A 21,549-nucleotide genomic window follows, 5' to 3' on the forward strand; every position below is an offset into this window, starting at 1 on the left:
TTCCCTCTGTGATTTCTGGTGACACCCAGCATGAAAGGGGCTGCTTCGGCAATATGAAAGGCATTTGTTGAAAGCTCCAAGTACGCCTTCCTAATGGCAGTCTTGACATTTAACCTGGGAGGCTGTATGCTACGGCTGCCGCTCCCTCAGAAAGGATTCTAGCAGCTGTCCAGAATACAGATGGACCTATTTTGATGGAGAGAAACGACGATGACAAAGGACCCACAGATGCCTCGTGGCTGTGTGGGCAGCCTGTATCTTGATTTACCAACACATTGCCTCTGACAGGTCTGTTACTTTGAGCCATCCAGTGCCCAAGTTTGACAGCCCTCTAGACTTGTACATGATGGAGAGAGACAAAGAAGAACAGGTAGAGTATGTCGGAGGAGCCGTGAAGCCTTCTAATGGGGGGGCTCAGAAATATCACTCAGTAGTTCACCTCGCTCGCCAGTTCAGTCCTGACAGCTTCGCGTTTTGACACATTCTTTTCATGTTTGCCGCTGCTCTCTTAAAAATGTGACGTTCCAACAAATAGATTTTTCGGAACTCCAACAATCGACTCAAAATGTGAATGCTGTAAAGGTCACAACATGGAAACTAGAAAACCTTTCATCCAAAGTAGCCCAAAAGCTTGGGTTGAACTGCCATCATAACGCAAGACGTCAGCATATTGCTGAAACCTTCAAAAACATGACTTTTTTTAAAATTGTTTATTCTGTCATCGTATAGTAATTTCCACAATATTCACACTATAATCAACAATAAAATATTAATGACAGAATGGCACAAGGGGAAGCTAAAGCCTGGCCAATTTTGTCTTTTTCTCTTACTAAAAGGAATATTTCTGAAACTACTAATTTACATTGTAGTCAAATACCCCCAAAAAAAGCGAAAAAATTGTTATAGACACAATTGTTTTTGAAATCATTCTTCCTGACTTTAAAAACTAAAAAGCGATTCAACAAATACTTGCAGCACATCTCATTCTAATTAGTTTTGCAGTTTTTTGTGTGATAAACTTACAAGCACCTCTTAAAGCATAATGAGACTTCAGGATTAGAAAGAGTTTTTATATGAAGTGAGGAAGAGATTGTGTTTCTGCTCTAAACATTCTTGGCATACATAATTTCATAATCATGCAAGTCTTTTAACTTCATCATGTTTGATTTTAGAAAGAGCGGATCTGTATGAGCATGATTATAAGTCTTATTCAGAATAGAACTCTACACAATAGGACAAATAGCGAAATAAAATCAAGGACGAATAAATTATATCGAAGGCTTTATGATTCAAGGGTATCTCAATTTACATACTATTGCCATTGTTTTGGAATTTTTACCTTTTATGTAGTTGCTACGTTGTTCGTTCATTTGCTAAATGTTAATTTATCACCTAGCAGAACTCCAAGGAACTTGTTTCAAAAACTTGTTCAATATTAATGTTGCCCCTCATATTCTTTCTGATTCAGTAATCTTAGGAGACAATTTATATACACCTAGCAATGACTTTAAGATTTTTCTAACTCTCGTCCAACTTTACACAAAAGTTCATTTGCATTTATTGTCACCCAAAGCAGATTTGTATGAGCTACAAAAATGACAGATTTGAAAAAATATTTGTAACCATGCAAATTTCATTCATGTCTAATACAAACAGTTTGGGAACAATAACTGACCCTTGTGGTATACCACAGGTAACCTTTCAAAACTGATATTGATGTATGACTCATTGATGGTATGACTCATTTTTACACATTGTTTTTGATTTTTTCCAAATCGCTTTCTAGTCATGAATAGGCAGCATCCCATTCGCTACATTGTCTTCAAACCTTGAAGGTTTCATCTAATAATTCAGGAATCGCCCTGTCCTAACCCTCAATGGTGACACGCACTAATCATCTGAACATTTGAGGCTCTGAAAACATAGTTTGGTGAGTCAGCCGTTTTGTTAGTGCACCTGATATGACAAACGGAAAACAAGGTCTGGGCCAAGTCCAAGCAACAAAAGAGTCAAGGTTATTTTTGTGTAGGGGTGAAAAGATGCCCAGCTTTTCCATGGAATTGCATTTTTCTTTCTGCAGTATTTTGCACTTGACCGCTTTTCTTGGCACTTGTATGTCACTGACACTCAAGTATCACATCCCATAAGGCAATATCTGTACAGAGTGAGAATGGGTTCATGACCACCGGGATACAGTAACAAAGCTGCCGGGAGAGGGTGTGTGCACGTGTGCATTTTAACAACTTGCGTGTCAGTTGAGAAAGATTGAGTCTGAGCAGATGATGAAAAGACGAAGACTTGTCGGTCAAATACAAAAACTGTAGCAAATCTTGCCTCGGGTCAATGCGTGTTGCTTTTGGCCACTATTTACAATTATTATGGAGATTTGGTGTGACTCTATCAGCTCAGACTCTTTAGCATTTTAAACACTATTTATAATGGAGCTTAGCGATGGTTACAAATTGCAAATGCCTGAAATGTTGCAGAAGATTGAAAGGCACCGCTGGAGGACATGTCGGTGTGGGCTTAGTTACATGTCTATCTTTTTCCAAGAACCTTTTTTTCCCTCTTCCTACTCTTGTTTCTATTTTGATTTTTTTTTTTTTAAATGGTGGGTCCTTTTTGACACTATTTTTGCGGACAAAAAGGAACTGGTGGCTTTTTGACATCACATAGGTGACAAATGTGTGGGAGATAGCCACTAATTGATGCAAGCGTGATTCCATTTGTAATTCGAAAGGTGATTCATCCTAAAATGTAGTAAATGAGAAATCAGTTCACCTGAACAGAATCTACTGTTACGAGCAGCATAATCAATTAACACCAAGTGTTGATTGTGTGAGATTGAGTCTTGATTAATCACAGCCTGAAGCAATTGAGGCGACACGGGAGTTAGCAGGTCCCTTGCCTGCGTGGGGTTTCTCCGGGTACTACGGTTTCCTCCCCACATCCCAAAGACATGCATGGTATGCTCCAGCACGCCCGTGACACTCGTGAGGATTAGCGGCTCGGATAAGCATCTTGGATAATGGATGGCTGGATGGATAAAATAACTCAGGCAAAATGAAGCAACAAACAAGGATGGCGATTTACGAGTTTCCAGCGATATTTGAGGCTATGAGCGCACAATCAACTCATTTGCGCAGTTGCGTAGTTAACGTCATCGTGAAGCACAAGTAGGCATTGGAGTTCAGAACATTCGGATTTAAAAAAAAAATCACCAGACCCAATAAGATAACATAAAAGGGTGATTATAAGTATTCACCATAGTCAACCATGGTCATTCAATCAAATGCCTGTATCTAGTTTAGACCATTATCTATCATTCACTATCATGAAATTCATAGTTTTTGGTGACATCAATGGACATGTTTGGATAAGTTCTTACAAATGAAAAGTTGGGGAACTGCCAATCTGTCAAAGGAAAGAATCCTCCTCTTGCTCACAACCGCTTTTCACTTTTTAAAAACCTTTGGGATTGTGTGCTCAATTTGTTGATGCGTGATGTGTCTGGCTTGAAGCAAACCTTGGATTAACTTCCAGGCAGATATCGATGTAGCATCCAAAGGATTTTACGGCAGGAAAAAAAAAATGGTCACCATTAAATGCCATGGTCGTCCCCAGGGTTTGGACATTGCATTCATGCGGCTTGCTCACTGCAGCTCGCCTCGCTGTCACCCGAGCAGCAGCACAAGGATGTTCATAGAGGTATCTTTCAAAGCTACAACGAGACAGCCGTCAGCATCAAAAGCAATAAAACACATGGTGCGGTGACAGCGCATGAATCACTGCCTGTCTGCACAGGCTATCGTTTAGCCGGAAAGCTTTTTTGTATACATCTGTGACTCGCTGAAAATGTCAAGATCAACAAACGAAAGAATGACAAGCAAGAGAAAATCAGATATAGGGTGTGGCAATAAATCAACTTTTGCTATTCACTTTACTCTGACAAAATTATTTAGACTACAATCGATCATGGGAGTTCAGTGAATATTCGATGCGCGTGTCTGTCCAATTTAAGCCAAGAGACAGAAATCAGCCACCAACAGCAAAACAAGTGACATGGCAAGTGTAACAACACTCGCACTCCATCAGCGAGGTTTGCACTATCAAGAAATCAGATGAAATCTCGTGGCAGAATAGATAGAGTGGTTTCAGCTTCACATCTATTGTGTGTTTTACAAAGTCAGTGTATCAACTACAGCTGCCAGCTTATTCTCAGTAGGAATTAGCTGACCATTCCACAGAAGCTCCTTACTCGGAGGTACGGCTTAGCCCTTTTTATTTCCACACTGGCTACTGTGGGCCTCTGCCCGGTTGATATTAGAGGTAAGAGTCGAGCTTGTCAGCTCATAAGCTGGGTGACACAAGATCGACTGCCTGCCGGGCCAAAGCCCAAAGGTTACATTGCTGCCTCGGTCTACGCCAAGGGTGTCAAACGTACAAGACAATTTGGCTCGGTTTAAAAATGAGGACGGCCGACTGAATAAGTAGCCGCATCAAATGGGCGATGTTAATTGTACACAGTGGCAGCCTACAAACTTCTGGCTTCCATTTATTCTAAGCTACACGGATGCCGTTTGGAGGGAAATAACTTTCAAATCGTCTTAACGTGGCTTTTTGTAATAGGTTTATTTTATTGTACAGCTCAGATCTGGTGCTTTTCAAGGTGGAACGGAGTGACTTTGAAAGACAAAGTAATATAGTTCGCTGAGGTCATAGAAAGTGGATCAATACACGAGCTTTCATTAGCATTAGCATCGAGCTTTGGCGCCACTCAGGTCAAGCAAAAGCCTTACCAATAGGCGCGGGTCGCAATCTGGGCCTCTACCGGACATGCGGAGCAAGTCTTGTATATATGGATTTTACAGCACAAAGCGCTACATTATTTTCCGCGACTTTTCTTATTTTTGTTCTGTTAAAGACAGTCATGTACATCATTATGTGGGTGCCACCATCTGTTCAGACTCGGTCATCACAGTTGAATGAAACGGTAAGCAAACAAGATGATTAAACAAAAGTAATAATGCATTTTGATTTATAAGCGCCTTTCAAAGCACTCAAGGACACTCTACAATCAGGAACAAGAACAATAAAACCACAGATAAAATGATAAATAATAAAACAAGAGATTAATTTAAACTGATAATAATAATAATAATGGCAAATGTGTGCTGCCCAAACCATGGTGAAGTGGTGGGTATTTCTCAATTTTACTTGAAGCCCTTGCTGTATTCATTTTAAGTCTTTGCTCTGTTCCTTGAAAAGACGTACAATCACCTATTTTGATTGGCGCTTTTTCCTGCCACTGCATAATTTGTTTCATTGTACCGTATTTTCCACACTAAAAGGCGCACTGGATTATGAGGCGCACCTTCAATGAATGGCCTATTTTGTAATTTTTTTCATATGTTGGACGCACCGCACTATTAAGACACAATCTACAATGCATCCACGAGATGGAGCTACACTCAAGGAAATGCCAAGTGAAGCGCGCCTCAGCAGTCCATCGTCCGCTGCTCTCTGCTGTGCGCGCATTAGCGCAAGCACGTACGCACGTGGTTCAACCAATCAGCGCCAACGCAATTCACGCCACAGATCAAAGAAGCTTTGAACAAACGACAACAGCTAAGATAGCTTAGCTGACGTCAACAGCTAAGATAGCTTAGCTGTTGTCTGGCGTTGCTACTGAACGATCAGATGTCAGTCAAACTTATTTAATAAAGCAGCGACACAGTTCACTTAACCAACAGCAAGTTATAACATTGACTCGTTAACATTGAACTCTCTTGCCGCTGCTCTATTTCCGTGTTCAACTGCGTAATCCGATCGCCCTAAATGTTAACTCTGCGTTGTAAGCATGTCTCTAGCAAGGACCCATTATGGGGTAGACTTATTACCGTAATAACCATACACAAGGTGCGTCGGATTTTCAGGCGCGCTGTGAGCTTTTAAGAAAATGGAAGACTTTTAGGTGCGCCTTTTAGTGCGGAAAATACGGTATTCATTTATTTTTTGTTCATTTTATCGTGTGGTCTATACAAAATATGTATTTTATGAACAAATGGAAAGCAAGTAATAAAACATTGGCATTAATTGCATGTAATTAAAGAAAAGATGCTAAATTGATACATACTGTATAAGGGAACAGAAAGGTTTTTTTTTTTTAATCAATTTATTTACAGTTACTTTGGTTGGACTAGAGACCAGGCTGGCCCAGAAATAAAAATCTGCATAATATTGACGCCGATTGTTTTTAAGTTGTATACCATGATTTTACTGGTCCTGCCCACTTGGCAATAGATTTTCTTTCATGTGGCCCATGAGCTAAAATGAGTTTGATGCCCCTGGTCTACACATTACCTGAGCATCCATTAGTAGGCTGATAGGTTGCCAATAAAGGATGGTGAAATATGCCTTGTGGGACCCCTTTCACACTGAAAACTTTGTTAGGTTTCTCAGGGGGTTTTGCCTGTGCGGTTATCTCAGCCTAGCCTCAAGGTGGAAACAAATGGAAGACAGGGTCTGGGCCAACGATGGTCAATCAGAGTCTGTGGCCTGACATTTTAGAGTTTATAGTTTCATCGTGTAGATGTATTGCAGCTGCCAATTTATCCTGAGTAGGAATAAGCTGACCATCCCACAGAAGCTCCTTACTCTCAGGGCAGCTTAGGCCTATTTATCTTAACTGGCTGCTGTGGACCTCTGCCCCATTGATAAGAGTAGAGCTCGCCAGTGCATAAAATGGGTGACAAAAGAGAGCCTGCCGTGGTCCAGGCACTACCTTGCCATCCGGGAGCAGTCAGAGGTTGACAATCACGGAATGTCGAAACATGCCAAGCGGCAGCATTTCGGGCGGCTTCTGGTGGAATCCCTTGGCCCACCCAATTAGTTTGCGACAAATGAACATAGGTTCGAGAAAATTAGACTCACTCTGAGATCACCTGGCGTTCTTGTCATCTTGGGGTAAATGACCAACGCAACAATCAAACAATCTTCTCCGACAAGATTCCACCGCGGGAACTTGCGACCCAACAAACTTTTTGATGCAAGTCAAAATTTTGACGGGATAAACCTAATTTCCAAGCATTTGGCATTCAAACGATTCTGATTTGGTATTGCTGTTATCCAACTTGGCTGCGTGAGATCTAATATCCACTGAGCCCTAAAAGTCCATGAAAGCACTGGCCATTATATCCCCTATCTGGTCCATCTTATAAACAGTTTTGTATTGACTTCACATCTATAAATGGAACCCACTCTGGGTGTTCCATGACAGAATGCATTTTCTTAAAGGGGACACTGAGCAGGCCGCCTTCCTGGGAAGCGTCGGCAGACAGAAGACCTCAGGGATGACAAGGAAAAAAGGACAACTGAGCAGTTTTTGTCTGCATATTCCATCGTGGGCCCCAGGTGAGTGCTTTTACAGAACGGGTACCTCTTTTGACAGCCATTTTCATTTCGCACAATGTAGGCCAAAACACAGGGTAACAGAGAAGACAAACTGTTATGCATATAGGACATCAATATGGAGGCGACTCGCACTGAAGGAAGGAAAAAATTAAAAATTCGTGCTGTCCCAGTGATGGAGTGCTGCTGTGCAACACAAGGGCGCACAGACTGAAACAAGATGTAATTAACAAGAAAAATATCTTCTCTGTTCCTCGAGTATTAGTGTGGGATGTGAACACCGTCCCAGACCGGCATAATCATTTTGTACAGAAGCCCGCATTGAGTCAGAAGCAGAGAATCACGATAATGCCCTCGTTCGACTAATGAGCGCCGAGCGGCCCGCCACGGTTCAAGTTCGAACGGCAGCAACTTGGCTTTTGCTCTTTCTGCTGACTGGCAGGGGCTCAGCTATCAAAAAGCCATCTAAATACAAAATTTCCCCAGCTGCAGCATACCTCTCAATGATGTCTGCGATGACACAGGCAAATAACTGCAGGCCCTCTGGAAGCTGCAGAGCCACTGGAACGAGAAGAGGCAAACAGAAAAAAAAAAAGATGTACTTGTGTTTTGAGGGATGGCAGGCTGATAGCAAATAATCGTCAGGCAGCAAAGCTATTCATAGGCCAGTGTGCACTGCTGGCAAAGAATAATGACATTTCAGGGCAGTTTCCCTTCTGCCACACTTGCAATGTTGGTTTATTTTACAGGCTGATGGGCCGTTGGAAATATAGCGTGAACCAACAGCCTTAGCTTCATCTCAAGGCTTCTCCCCCGTCACTCGGTGCCTGATGGTGTGGAGCACCACCTATGCTTTTTAGGCATCCATCCAATCATAATCACTCACGTTTTGTTCACATCCCCCGGGCTGGACTTGGTCTTTCACTCACCAGCAAATATAGGCCACATTGTTTTTCTCCGATTCAGCCAACAAGGCCCAGAGCAAACGTAAAATATGGATGAACTGATTGACAAACCACTGATGGTCCTACTGATGTTTTCACATGTTTACAAATGAGGGCAATCCAATCTCCTGATACAGCATGCCAGAATGAGAGGAACCAATAATGAAAAACAATTTTTCCTGGTTTCATGTTAGCGTCAAGAGACAGATTTTAATAAAGCGCCAAACCAACTTGGCCGTCATCATCCGCTGCACCCTGACAGCAGGCGGCGAAGTGCTGCCCTTTTCGCATGCATACTAATTTAAGGAAGGATTACAACAAATGATGACAGGGTGAATATTCTGCAACATTTTGTCATGTAAATGCAGGGGCGGTGATGCATGAAAGGGGGCGCTACTTCTAAAAGCCAGTTGGCACCTTGAGGAGAAATACTTTAAAGCAGGCTAAGCTTTTAATAAACATGATGTCTATGACCAAACTTCAAATAATTACTGTGAAAACTGAATTTGACCAAAATTAAATAACCTCAAAAGTGAATCCACAGTCACACGACAGGGAGCAACTAAAAGTCCACTGGTGTGACCTGCATTTGGGGGGCATTTTTTGTGTATGATGTCGCCCCAGCAGTCCGACTGGACACACAGTGGCAAATGTTACAAATGGAAATTGTACTTTTTGATGAACTTGGAAAGCAGTAAGGATTACTCTCGTCCTGGCTGATAGGTTCAATAAAACTAAAGCTACGACAGGATTAACAAAAGAAGGTCTTATTTTATTTGATGTTGTTTTTAACATTGTATTTGTGTTTTTAACTGCTTGTTGTAAGGTGTCCTTGAGTGATTAGAAAGGTGCCCACAAATAAAATGTATTATTATTATTATTATTAATGAACGTCGCAAAGCCCAGATTTTTAACTTCCTTTTTGACAATGGCAAGAAAAAGCATTTGGAAATTTGATTTTTAAAATGCTTTCGGCATTTTATTCATAAGTATTTGTTAACATTTATTTCAACTTTGATATTATTTAAACGCATTCACACTTGGGACTGACATCATTTCTGTTGGTAGCTTATTTTCACCTGCGTGCAGCATAACAGCGCCATACTGCTTCACCATGTTTACTTTGAATTCTGATCTCCACTAATTTATTCAAGACTGAGGACCTCAGAAGTCTATTGGCTTTATCCTCCATTATTATTTCTTTAATGTGCCCAGGACCTAAATCATTCAGTGATTTATAGAACAAATACAACAAATTACCCCAATTGACAATGTAGTAAAAGTCTATTTGTGTGTGTCTGCCATTGCAGGGCATACTTGTATTTTTGTATTTTAAAGACCGTTTCTGCTGATATGTTTGCAGTTTTACCCCCTTACAGTCAATATACCTGTGGACAAGAAAGAAGTTCACAGCGCTTTAGTGCTGGGGTAAATCCAAAATATCAGCATCTACTGAGGGGAGCACAATAACGACGACTTTGAGGCAGAAAAGATAAACGCTTACACGAGGACAGCAAATGGACAACAAAAAAGGCTCAGTCCGGACAATATATTCTGCCTCACATGCTTCAGCGAGGTCAAAGGCTTGCTCCACCGGGGCTGCAGCCGCCAAAGCCCGTGCAAAAGCAGAGGCAGCAAAAGCACGTCTGTCTTATGCAGAAAAAGAAATGGCGCTCAAGGTAGAAAAAGCACAACTTGAAGCCAAGATGCATATGCTCCCACTGCAGCAGGAAGCAGCAGTGGCTCAGGCCGAAGCAGATGTCCTGGAAGCTGCTATTGATGGCAGTGTTCGAAGCAGCACCAATCTCAACCTCCAGCAGTTATTTGAACCTCCAGTCGACACATTGGAGCGCACAAAAGAATACTGTACGTAGCCAAGCAGGTTGAAACACCGCCCCCAACAGCCACTGATATGGAATGAAACGCGGCGTTATGAATCACCAGGTGTATATTCCAGTCAACGCCGACATCTCGAGACAGGGCACAGTGAACCTCGAGATGGCTTTGTTTCCACACCACGTGAAAGCAAAACACTTCTGCAGTCACTCGAGCCTGCTGCCACCCACCCATATTCAAACAACATGCAAGGCAGTCATCAAGCTTACAAATCAAGCTACAGCTCTTATCATCTGCCATCCAGCCATACACTGAATTCGCCTATCCCTGACCAAGCCAAAGTGGCTGACTTTTCAAGATATTTAACCCGTCGAGAGCTAGTCTCAACAAGCCTAATAAAGTTTAATGATCAGCCATGGAGTTATAGGGCATGGAAAGAGTCCTTTGTGAACGCCATTAAAGACCTCAACATGATGTCCAGTGAGGAGATGGATTTGTTGATGGTGTGGTTTGGGAAGGAGTCAGCTGAGCACGGCAAACACATCAGGACTGTTCATGTCAACTTCTCAGGCAGGGGACTAAAAAGAATATGGGATAGACTGGAAACCTGCTGCGGTGCACCTGAAATGGTGGAAGACTCCTTGTTTGAACGAATTAATAGCTTCCCTAAAATATCCAGCAGAGAATATTTAAAGCTCCAACAGCTGAGTGGCTTCCTCAATGAATTGAAGGCAGCCAAAGTAGATAAAGCAGTAAGTCCAGGCCTTGAGTTGTCGTTCCTCTCACAGATGCAATTTTGAAAGAAGGCTCGTGATGAGAGAGATTTTTTTTTTACTTTATGCAAAAGAGGTTTCAAAGTAATCATGCTTAAATAGCGCCCCCGTTCACATGTAACGCGGAAACGTGCTACTTACTGTCCTTTGGTGTCTACATTACAAGGAAACTGAGGAACATCCATGTGGTGTTTTACACCAGCATCACTTAATGATCTCCTATTAACTGGACCTGACTTCAAAACCAACCTTGTTTGTGTATTTCACATACTTCACAAGGAAGTTGTACCCAAGACAGTAGAAAGTGGGCAAATATGCCACAATTTCCTAGTGAGAGAAAACCACAGCTGTCTCTGATTTCTGTGGTCCAAGGATAAACACCCATCTGGAGACATCATATATCCAGAAAGTGGTCCAAAAGTCTTTGGGAACTGTGACTTCGCCTCACGGGTCATTTGTTGTCGAAGACGGTCAGAGAAGAAAGCTGAGTTTGATGTCAAGCGGTGTGCCAACTTTGACTTTGATCCAGATGACAGTTTAAATTCACTCCCCCCAGTTGCAGCAACAGTAGTGCTGCTTAAGTCTGTCTTATGCAGGTTAAGTCGTGTAGAGTCAAACTTGCTACACGAAAAGGCCTCAAACAAAAGAGATGTTATGAATGCATTCCCATCTCAAGAAGCTGCCATTGCTAATGTCAATCATACAGCACCCCTGTTTCAGAAGAATCTTGCAAAGAGAGCTAAAGGCTGCACAGGCTGGCATCACTACCCACACAGAAATTACTGTACTAAAAGAACCATCATTCATTCTGTTCAAATGTACACCTCCAAGAACGTGAAAGGCTCTCAAAAGAAAGCAATCTTAAAGCCTTCGATCCTTCCATTGATGATGATGCTCCCTGGAGAGTCATGAATGGCATAAGAGAAAGTGAACACCATTCACAATTCCTAATTCAGGGCAAGGATCATATTGCCACACTTCTGGTCAGGTACAACCACCAGGAAACATAAATACCAGGTCAGACTATTCCCTGAAGGTGCTTTACAAGCTGCCGGTCTCTGGATTGTTGATGGTAAAACAAGAGCAAGCAGTGTGAGCAATGGATGCATCACTTGGCATACAATTCGTGCTTTGCCTCGTGCTCAAATATTTGATGCCAGTCCATCTTATCACCTATGCACTGAATTTGGCCCGTGGACAGCGTCCTCACATCATCCAAGGGGTAGCCTTGTACAAAGCAAATGGTGGACAGCATGACTCACGTATAGGAGTGTAAGAGCTGTACATACAGAGGTCACCAAATCATTAAATGTGTCCAGTTTCATCCATGCCCTTCATCAATACCTGCCTTTTTACAGGCCAAGTCAAACTGATCTATTCTGAGGAACCAATTGGATCATTGCATTCAATTAGCTCAAGATTGAAGATCGACAACACATCCGTGGAAAAGTTCCTGTCCGATAAAGGTCGCTGAAGGATTTTCAATATTCCTCAAGCAATCTCACATGGGTGGGACAAGGAATTGGTGTACCCGGGTGGATCCTTGATGGAACCTCAGCGATGACCCTTAAGAGACCCTCCAAACCGATTGGCAGAGGCGGTGGCTCTCATCAAAGCACGGCCTCCGATTCCAACGTGCGCCAACCGAGACAATCCTCAAATACTCTCGCCAGTAACACACCCCACTCTAAAGGTCAGTCCCTCAACTGATGCCATCTGTAACTGGGTCAAAGACTTCAAAACAAGCAGAAGTAGCAAGTCCAGCATTTGGCTGAAACCATTTGGGACAGATAAGACAAGCAGCACTTCTCAACACTTCAGGCGCAATAGAAGATACTGCCTGACAAGTGTAGTCCTTCTCAAGGAGGACCAACTGAACATAAATGATGAGCCTTTAAGACCACTTACACATCCTTATCGCATGTGGTGGAGTTTGCAAAGTGAATATCAAAGTTCCAAAAAAGAGAGGCTTTCTGGTGGCCAGTCACAGATGATCCTGCTTCAGGGGCCAGAGAAGCCAGAGTATCCTTTCCTTTTGGGCAATTAGATAGCAGATCTTGATTTGCACCTTTGTACTCTGTTATGTTTAGTAAAGATAACACTTCTCGTTGGGACTGCACGGAATCAAAGATGTGTGAGCACATCGGAGACATGTTTAGCTGTTTGTTTGTACTGTAACCTGACATCCTCGAACAGAGGTACCTTGACTTGCAAGTGCCCGAATTTATATTTTCCAATTTACAAGGCAGCGCTCAGTCGATTGTTCTCTGTTTTGTGATTGCAAGTATTTTTGAACAATTTATATTCTCCAAATCAAAGGTCCCGAGGAAGTAATGAGAAGACGCAGATGACCTCAACTTCTTAAAATCATAGAAAAACATGAGTGACGTGTGCATGCTGTCGACTTGGCCAAGCAGAATGAGTACTTTTACAATAGGTACTAGGTTGAAGCATAAGAGGTCAACCAAGGCTATAACAGCAGCCAATGGTGTAAAATATAATAATTACTATACTAATCCAAGAGGGTTAAAAGAAGAGTGAAAACATTTGGTGAAAAAGGCAGATGAAATTTGGTCAAAGTGACGTGGAGAAAAAAAAGCTGCAATTGAGGAAAAACATGTTATTTTAAATTATTCTAATCTAATTATGATATATGTTTTATACAGTACAATGCAGAGATGGTTTTCTGAAAGGCGAAGTCAACTTTTTCTGAACTAATATGTTCTCTGTGCCCCCCATTAGTCTATACACGGCATTCTGTTTAATATTGCATTTGTGAAATATGAACTAAGATGAAAAATCCTCCCGTTTTTATCCATCTCAGGGGGTGGCCATTTTGCCACTTGCTGTCGAGTGAAAATGACATCTGCTTGCACCTGTTTTCCGAGTGTGGTCATGTTACTTTTGCAAGCTGAGCCATGATTGAAGGTTACCTGAACCCCAAGCAACTGTGATATCATTTTCAGTCGGCAGCAAGTCGCTAAGTGGCCACCCCCTGAGATGGGTAAAAACGGGCGGATTTTGCTGCTTAATTCCTATTCCACAAACACAATATTATGCAGGAAACAGTGTGCAGATGAGTTTGGACTTCCCCTTTGGTAAAAACACATTTTTAATAATGTTGGCGCTTTTGTCAGGGACTCAAACAATGGTATTTGTAGAAACTTGATTTCTGATAAGAGTAATTGGAGTTATGGGCATGATTATGGAACTACATAAACTTGTAAGTCATGGTACCACTGAACATGGTTATGGTTTGTTAGCTGTGTTTAATGTTTTATTCACAGTTTAAGTCAATTGTCCAACAAAATACCTCAATTGAGCAACCACTACGAGGGAACTTTGTTTTACTTATATGACCCTGTAAAGGGGCACAAAAAATGTTTTATAAATTTGACCCAACACAGAAGAGTATCATTAAGAACCATACCATATATGAATCAATAGAAAAATATACTACTAATAAAATCAAGCATATAAAATACGGCTCCAGTATAATGAAAAATAGAGATGGCCTTCCAGCTTTATGACAGTGCGGGCTTGTGCACCGAAAGGCGCGTATTATATCGTGGTGGAAGGCCGACTCATGCCAGCAGGCGGAGTGCATCACTGGGCCCCGTTTTAGCCACATACACCAATTCCAACAACAGAGAAGGTGAAAAAAAACGCTTTATTTCAACGATTCAATAAAGTGTTTTCACTATTTGCACGTTTTCGATTGGTTGCCAGCCAATCGCAGGGCACACAGAGACGAACAACCATCCACGCTCACACTCACACCTAGGGACAATTTAGAGTGTTCAATCAGCATGCCACGCATGTTTTTGGAATGTGGGAGGAAACCGGAGCACCCGGAGAAAACCCACGCAGGCCCAGGGAGAACATGCAAACTCCACACAGGGAGGCCGGAGCTGGAATCGAACCCGGTACCTCTGCACTGTGAAGCCGACGTGCTAGCCACTGGACTACCGGGCCGCCCCCAATAATAATAATAATAATAATAATAATAATAATAATAAATTATGGTGGCCCGGTGGTCGACTGGTTAGCGCATCGGCCTCACAGTGCAGAGGTGCAGAGTTCGATCCTGGCTCCAGCCTTTCTGAGGGGAGTTTGCATGTTCTCCCCATGCCTGCGTGGGTTTTCTCCGGGTACTCCGGTTTCCTCCCACATTCCAAAAACATGCAGGTTAACAGAACACTCTCAAGTGTTCCTGCGTGTGAGTGTGAGCGCGGAACATTTTTCGTCTGTGTGCCCTGCGATTGGGTGGAGACCAATTGAGGGTGTCCCCCGCCTACTGCCCGAAGACAGCTGGGATAGGCTCCAGCACGCCCCGCGACCCCTGTGAGGATAAGCGGATCAGAAAATGGCTGGACGGATGGATAATAAATGAGACCGAAAACAGACTAGCCAGTGATTTAGAGCTAACATTATGCACTGTGTAACAAAGCTGAATTGAAAGCATGCTGTCTAAATCTATTCACAGCAGGATTTGGGATTGTTTGAGGAGTGATCGTGTATATATTTGTTCTGTGGAACTGTGTGATGTCAGGGAGCGTATGTTGGCTTTCAGATGGATACAATAGATGATACACGTTAGTGAGGACTGAAACATGAAGTAACGACTTGCTTGAGTTACACTACGAAATGGCATTTCCAAAGGTGATGCAAAGAAAAGATTTTTCCATCACCTCTGTTTACCGCCGCTTGCTGAATCCATCAGAATCATCTTTATTGGCCAAGAATGTAGAACACACAAGGAAATTGTCTCCGGTACTAAAGTCTACACTTGTATTATCAATAACAAGCAACTACAATAAACGCGAACACCTGAAAAAGGAGAAAGCCACTGCAGTGTGTGTAGCGTTGCCAAAGTCTGAACATTTTTACAAGACTCTGGCAGAGGTGGCATTAAACACTAAAAGCGTAAGATGGAGTGATAGATGGCGTGATAGAACCGAGCTGAAAGCAGGGGTGAGAGCGCACTGTAATGCCGAAAAGGTTTCAGAGTCACAGGTACAGAGTGAGAGACGGGGCATTACATGAGAAAGGGTGGTTTTATTAGTGGAGAAAAGTTTCCCAACACACCCTCGCCACAGCTGACAGAGGTAACAAAAAGGTGAAGGGGATGCTGGAGGTGAATGGATGCGGGTTTCGTCAGAGTTTTGCAAGACTCCAATTATGTTCCAAATTCCAACTATTACCTCTTGGAATGTGTTTATCATTATCATTCTGAAAAATCACAGTCAATAACACACCCGTGGAGAATAGGCCCCCCGAAATCACCCTAAACACCTTTTTTTCCTCTCTGTACTTGTAAATGTTACGGCGCTCTTTGATTTGTTGGTATCTTTTATTAGCAGGGTGAATAATAGGAAGAAATCAAGATTCAAATTATACCAGTCAAAAAAAAAAATTATTATGCTCTTTTCCAATACCTGTGATAAAGGTCTTTCAAAGTATTTTGTTTTAATCACATTTTTGAAAATCATGTTCTTATACTCGAGAATTTTTGTCAGCTTGTTTAAATCTTTGCTTTTGAAACTCTTTCACTCTCTAACCGCTTTGAAAAGTACTTTTAATTACAGTATGTGAAGCATTTTGAGTTACATTGCAGACGAAATGTGCTATATCAGAGCTTCGTATTTATTTATTTTACTGCCTGTGTACTGGTAAACGTCTTTATGTGAAAAATGCTTCTTTTTTTTTTTCTGTGCAACAAAAATGAATGTTTTGAGGGGCCTCAACAAAACACCTGAGGGTTGACAAATGCGCGAATCTTGGTTAAAGGGGAACTAAATGTAAACATTCTTTTTGCAGACATGTTCTACGTGCTATGTCAGGCGGCTGGCATTTTGGCATTTAGCATGTTCGCGGATTTTTGAGCACAACTACGGTGACATGACAGTTTAAGTTAAATTAGCCCGTCAAACCATCATGTCATAAACCTGTAGTTATGCTAGTAGTCACACACAGTACCTGAGATCGATGAAAAGTGATCACAATATTAATAATTTCCAGGAAACTAGCAGGGGCAAGTCTCAATGCCATATTCTGCGTCAAATCACTCCTCTTGGTTGAATTAATTGATGGGCAACACAGGAACGCCGTTATGACATTTTTACTGTTCATACTGCATGACATGCTGCAATTGCCATTCTGCTTACGCAACCCATGGTGCAAACCTAAGTAGCTCTAACTGCATCCGTGATGAAAAAATAATATGGAAGATCAAATAAGACACTAGGTTACATTCTCGAACAATAAATTTAATTGAAAAGAATCTAATTAACATCACAGCATTGTGAGTTATTAAAAAAACAGGGGGAAAAAATTAATCAATAAAACCCATGAACACACCGTGCTTGATTCTATCATTTCTCCGCCATGCATGACGAAATGAACATCACACAGAGAGAATTAACAGTGCGCATAAATGCGACATGCCAAATGCAAATCGAGATTCAAAACTTGTCTACGTTTAAGAGGCTGGAAAATCTTAATGAAATCCGAAAAAAACAGCCTCAGGGAGGTTTTGTTCCCTACATTAAAACGGCATTGGAAACATTTTGAGAAGAAAACAATCTCATCATCGCAGCTACTCTTTCCCGCCATGCTTTGCCCAATGGTGCATAAAAGTAAATATATCACAGAAAGAAAACGGAAGCAACTAAAAAGGGACCAAAAAATAAATAAAAAAACAACTCGACATCACGCTGCTTGTTGTGTTTTAGCCCTAGGACTGATTTGAGAGCAGACTGTCAAGCGCGCTTATCATTTGGCTGCCTCAGTAGCACGAGGACCTTGGAAAACAAAGCAAGTCCCACAGCGTTCCACAAGTCTCCCTGGGAAACACGGCAAGCTTTCAAGGATGCCGAGACATTTCAGGGCCGCCTCCGCTTGTTGCCATCTCCATCCACATCTTGATTAGTTCTTTGTTTTCCTGTGACTGCCTGATTTGGTAGCCATATTTATTTTTTTTTCCAGGCTGATGGAAAACATTTGATGTTTCGCATGCATAAAAGCACAATTCCATTTTGGCTCACTCAACCATGAAACCATTTTAGACCCATATTGTTATCAAACACACAAATGTTAATATTGCCACATCCAAATAAAACTGTGACCTGTTAGAGATGCCAAATCCAAGACGGCAAAAATAATAGATGTCCGTAACGTGGTGGTCACAATATAACCATCTTCCACTAAAATGGAAAGGTCGGACGGTTTCTTTGATAGAACGTCAAGATTTTAGGAGACACTCTGTGCCTTGGATACCTGTAGAGATGCAAATAGCTATTACAGGCTCTACTGGAGAAAAATAATAATAATCTCAAATAGTCAATTGCTCCCCCCTCGTTCAAGCTGCAATATCGCCTCGACAGTGATCCTTCGCTATATTGAGCTTCATTCATTGCGGCTTCACGACATGGCTGTTTTTTAACAAAGTACTGTAATTCCGAAAAAAATGTTGAGTGGCTCAGAGGTTTTGTACATGGCTATATGCAGGATTGGGTCCAGGCGCCGACATCGACCAATGACAGCACGAGTGGATTTATCCCGTGAGCTGATTGGCTAGATGCCCCGCCCAGCACCTTCCCTTGTGTCTCATCACATGGTTGACTCTGATCAGTCTCATCATGTGGTGCAGGACATGTATGATGACTGGAAGAGAGTACTGAGGTGTGCTGTAGGTGTGACGGAGGAATTCAAGGTGGAGGTGGGACTTCACCCGGGGTCAGCTCTGAGCCCCTTTTTATTCTCTTTGGTGATGGACAGGCTGACAGACGAGGTTAGACAGAAATTTCCATGCACTGTGATGTTTGCAGATGACATTGTGATCTGTCGTGAGAGCAGGGAACAGGTGGAGGAGAAACTAGAGGGGCGGAGGTTTGCCCTGGAAAGGAGAGGGATGAAGGTCAGTCGAAGCAAGACAGAGTACATGTGTGTGAATGAGAGGGACCCAAGTACAAGAGTGAGGTTACAGGGAGACGAGATAAAGAAGGTGGAGGATTTCAAGTACTTGGGGTCCAGGGCAATGGAGAATGAGGAAAAGAGGTGAAGGAGCGTGTACAGACAGGCTGGAACGGCTGGAGAAAAGTGTCAGGTGTGATGTGTGATGGAAGAGTTTCAGCTAAGATGAAAGGAAAGGTATATAAAACTGCGGTGAGACCAGCCATGTCGATTGGACTGGAGACAGTGCCACTGAAGAAAAGACGGGAGGCAGAGCTGGAGGTAGCAGAGTGGGAGTGACCAAGGTTGGATAGGATCAGGAATGAGTACATCAGAGGGACAACTCATGTTTGAAGATTTGGAGAGAAAGTCAGAGAGGCCAGACTGAGATGGTTTGAACATGTCCAAAGGAGAGAAAGTGAATATATTGGGAGAAGGATGCTGAATCTTGAACTGCCAGGCAGGAGGCAGAGAGGAAGACCAAAGAGGAGATTTAGGGATGTAATAAAAGAGGACATGAAGGTAGCTGGTGTGAGAATAGGATGCACGAAGCAGGGTTAGATGGAGGCAACTGATTCGCTGTGGCGACGCCTGAGGGGAAAAGTCAAAGGGAAAAGAACAAGAATCCATCGTTTAGAGCCACTGTTAAATTTAAAATTGTCCAAATCCTCAAATTTTAGCCCCTAATAAATAGTGTCTGATTTCCCGTTGCTCCCCATGAAAGCATTACCTTTTGTGTTTCAACAAATAACCACATTTGCAAACATCTGGTTTTACTTTGGGGGGAAAATGGTTTGCAGGTTATGGATTAAACCAGTACTGGAACTTAATTATCATCCATTCATAGAAGAAATAGCCGGCTGGGGACTGAGATGGCCATGGGGGGAGCTCGATTCTGTTGTTGGTGAACCATGTATACAATTTTCAGGATCAGAGCAATCTTCTGCAATAAAAATGGAATTTATTTTAAGGCTTTTAACCCACCTTCACCAGGGTTGTCAATAATTAGGGAGGAAACTGCGCTAGTCCCGCCATTGACAGGCAAACAGTCCAAGGTTTTCCCTGCCTCTCACCCACATGCAGCTGGGATAGGCTTGAAAAGCAACCAGAAAGTTGAAAATGAAAAACCTACGCTCTCTGTCAGAGGTGAAGAAGTCAGAGACATTGAGAAGAAAAGTGTGCTTCACATCCTTGATTTTGACCTACTGATGTTTATTTATACACTTGTGTGAAATCCAAAATAAAAGTCACTTGTTTTTGGCCACTTGAAAAGAACAGTGTGATGTTGTTCCTCTATTGTGTGCTTGTGTGTGCGTGTGTGTGCGTGTGTGTGAATGCCAAGTCTGCTGCCAGAGGAACAGATGGACGTTAAGAGGAACAGGAGGAGACAGAGGTGATAAAACGCCTTGCTTCACATCGGAAAGATGAAGTTTGATTAAAAGAGAAAAAATACACAGAGCAAAAACGAAACGGGTCGCAGTTGTTTGAAAGCTATTGCATGGATTCCAACTTCCTCCCACATCCTCAAAAAATGCACATTCGATGCATTGAAACAAAAAAAAAGAATGAAGAATAAGAATGCACATTTTCCATAGGTTTGGAATGGCAATTTCAACATCAGCAAACGTTCACCGTGCCCTCTGCGATTTGTCGCACCAACAAGCTTGTAAAAGGTTGAGGTGAGCTCACCTCTTGTCGCCTTGGCTTGTCTCACTCGCCACACGGTCTTGGGGATTTCAAAGTTGTAGTTTGCAGGTAAGGCTTTCATGGCTTCCCGCAACTCAGGATCCTGCAGTATTTCATCTGGAATCTGATTGGCCACTCGCCGAGGTCCTCGAACTGAAGAACGTTTCATTTCAAAAAGATTCAGTCAGTCCGGCACACAGAAAGCCAAAATGTGTCTCACTTGTCCTGAATAAAACAGTTGTTCTCAATAGTTATTGTGAATTGCCTGCGTGCTTAATTGACTTCAGAAAGATGTGCAGCAAAACGCCTGAATCACTCGATAGCTCAGTATACTTTAAAAAAAAAAGGATACTTTATTTATTGATTCCCCGAGGTAACCTTGGTGTGCAGTAGCCACAATTGCAGTCACACTCAAAAGAATAATCACGTACCAAAGTATGCATACATACTGTAGGTAGAAAAGATTTCTCGTCAAAGTGCGTGTGTGTGTGTGTGTGTGTGTGTGTGTGTGTATTATATACATAGCAAGACAACTAAGACAGGGTGTATTTTTGCTACTTCGGGTAAATCCATCAGCAGATACACCAAGCCAAGTGCCACGAACTCGGGTGGCAAGAAAAATGTAAACGGGACATCCTAAAACACGTTAGTGGAATTTCTCCATGGTTTGAAACCAGACTGCGACATTTAATCACGCTCCTAAATTTGACGAATTACCTTTTTTATTAATGTTTCCGATATAATTTTCAAGCGTTTAGCATTGCCAGCCAGTCTATATACTCATCTTTTTAAAAAGCAACTGTTATTCACAATTACCTCCCGGCAATTGATTTTCGACACACGAGTGGGATGTTTACAACGTTATGTCTCACTTTTTGCGTAAACTCCATCGTCTACATAAGGGACATTTTAAAATACCTCAAATATGTATCTGTCATTGGCATCAA

At 42.2% G+C, this 21,549-nt stretch overlaps 1 protein-coding gene across 1 annotated transcript in view; it reads right to left on the reverse strand.

The window, feature by feature from the left end:
* The window catches only part of dph1 (diphthamide biosynthesis 1), a 67,721-nt gene that overhangs the window by 46,045 nt on the left and 127 nt on the right, over positions 1–21,549 (reverse strand). Inside the window, exons 2-3 of the mRNA XM_086125896.1 lie at positions 20,606–20,755; positions 7,908–7,971 (exon numbers count right to left, since the gene is read on the reverse strand). Coding sequence (XP_085982022.1) covers positions 7,908–7,971; positions 20,606–20,755 — 214 coding nt within the window. The remainder of the gene's footprint in view (positions 1–7,907; positions 7,972–20,605; positions 20,756–21,549) is intronic.

Source organism: Hippocampus guttulatus, chromosome 12, assembly GCF_054856545.1.
Source record: "Hippocampus guttulatus isolate MCC_2025c chromosome 12, RoL_Hgut_1.0, whole genome shotgun sequence".
Lineage (NCBI taxonomy): Eukaryota > Metazoa > Chordata > Actinopteri > Syngnathiformes > Syngnathidae > Hippocampus > Hippocampus guttulatus.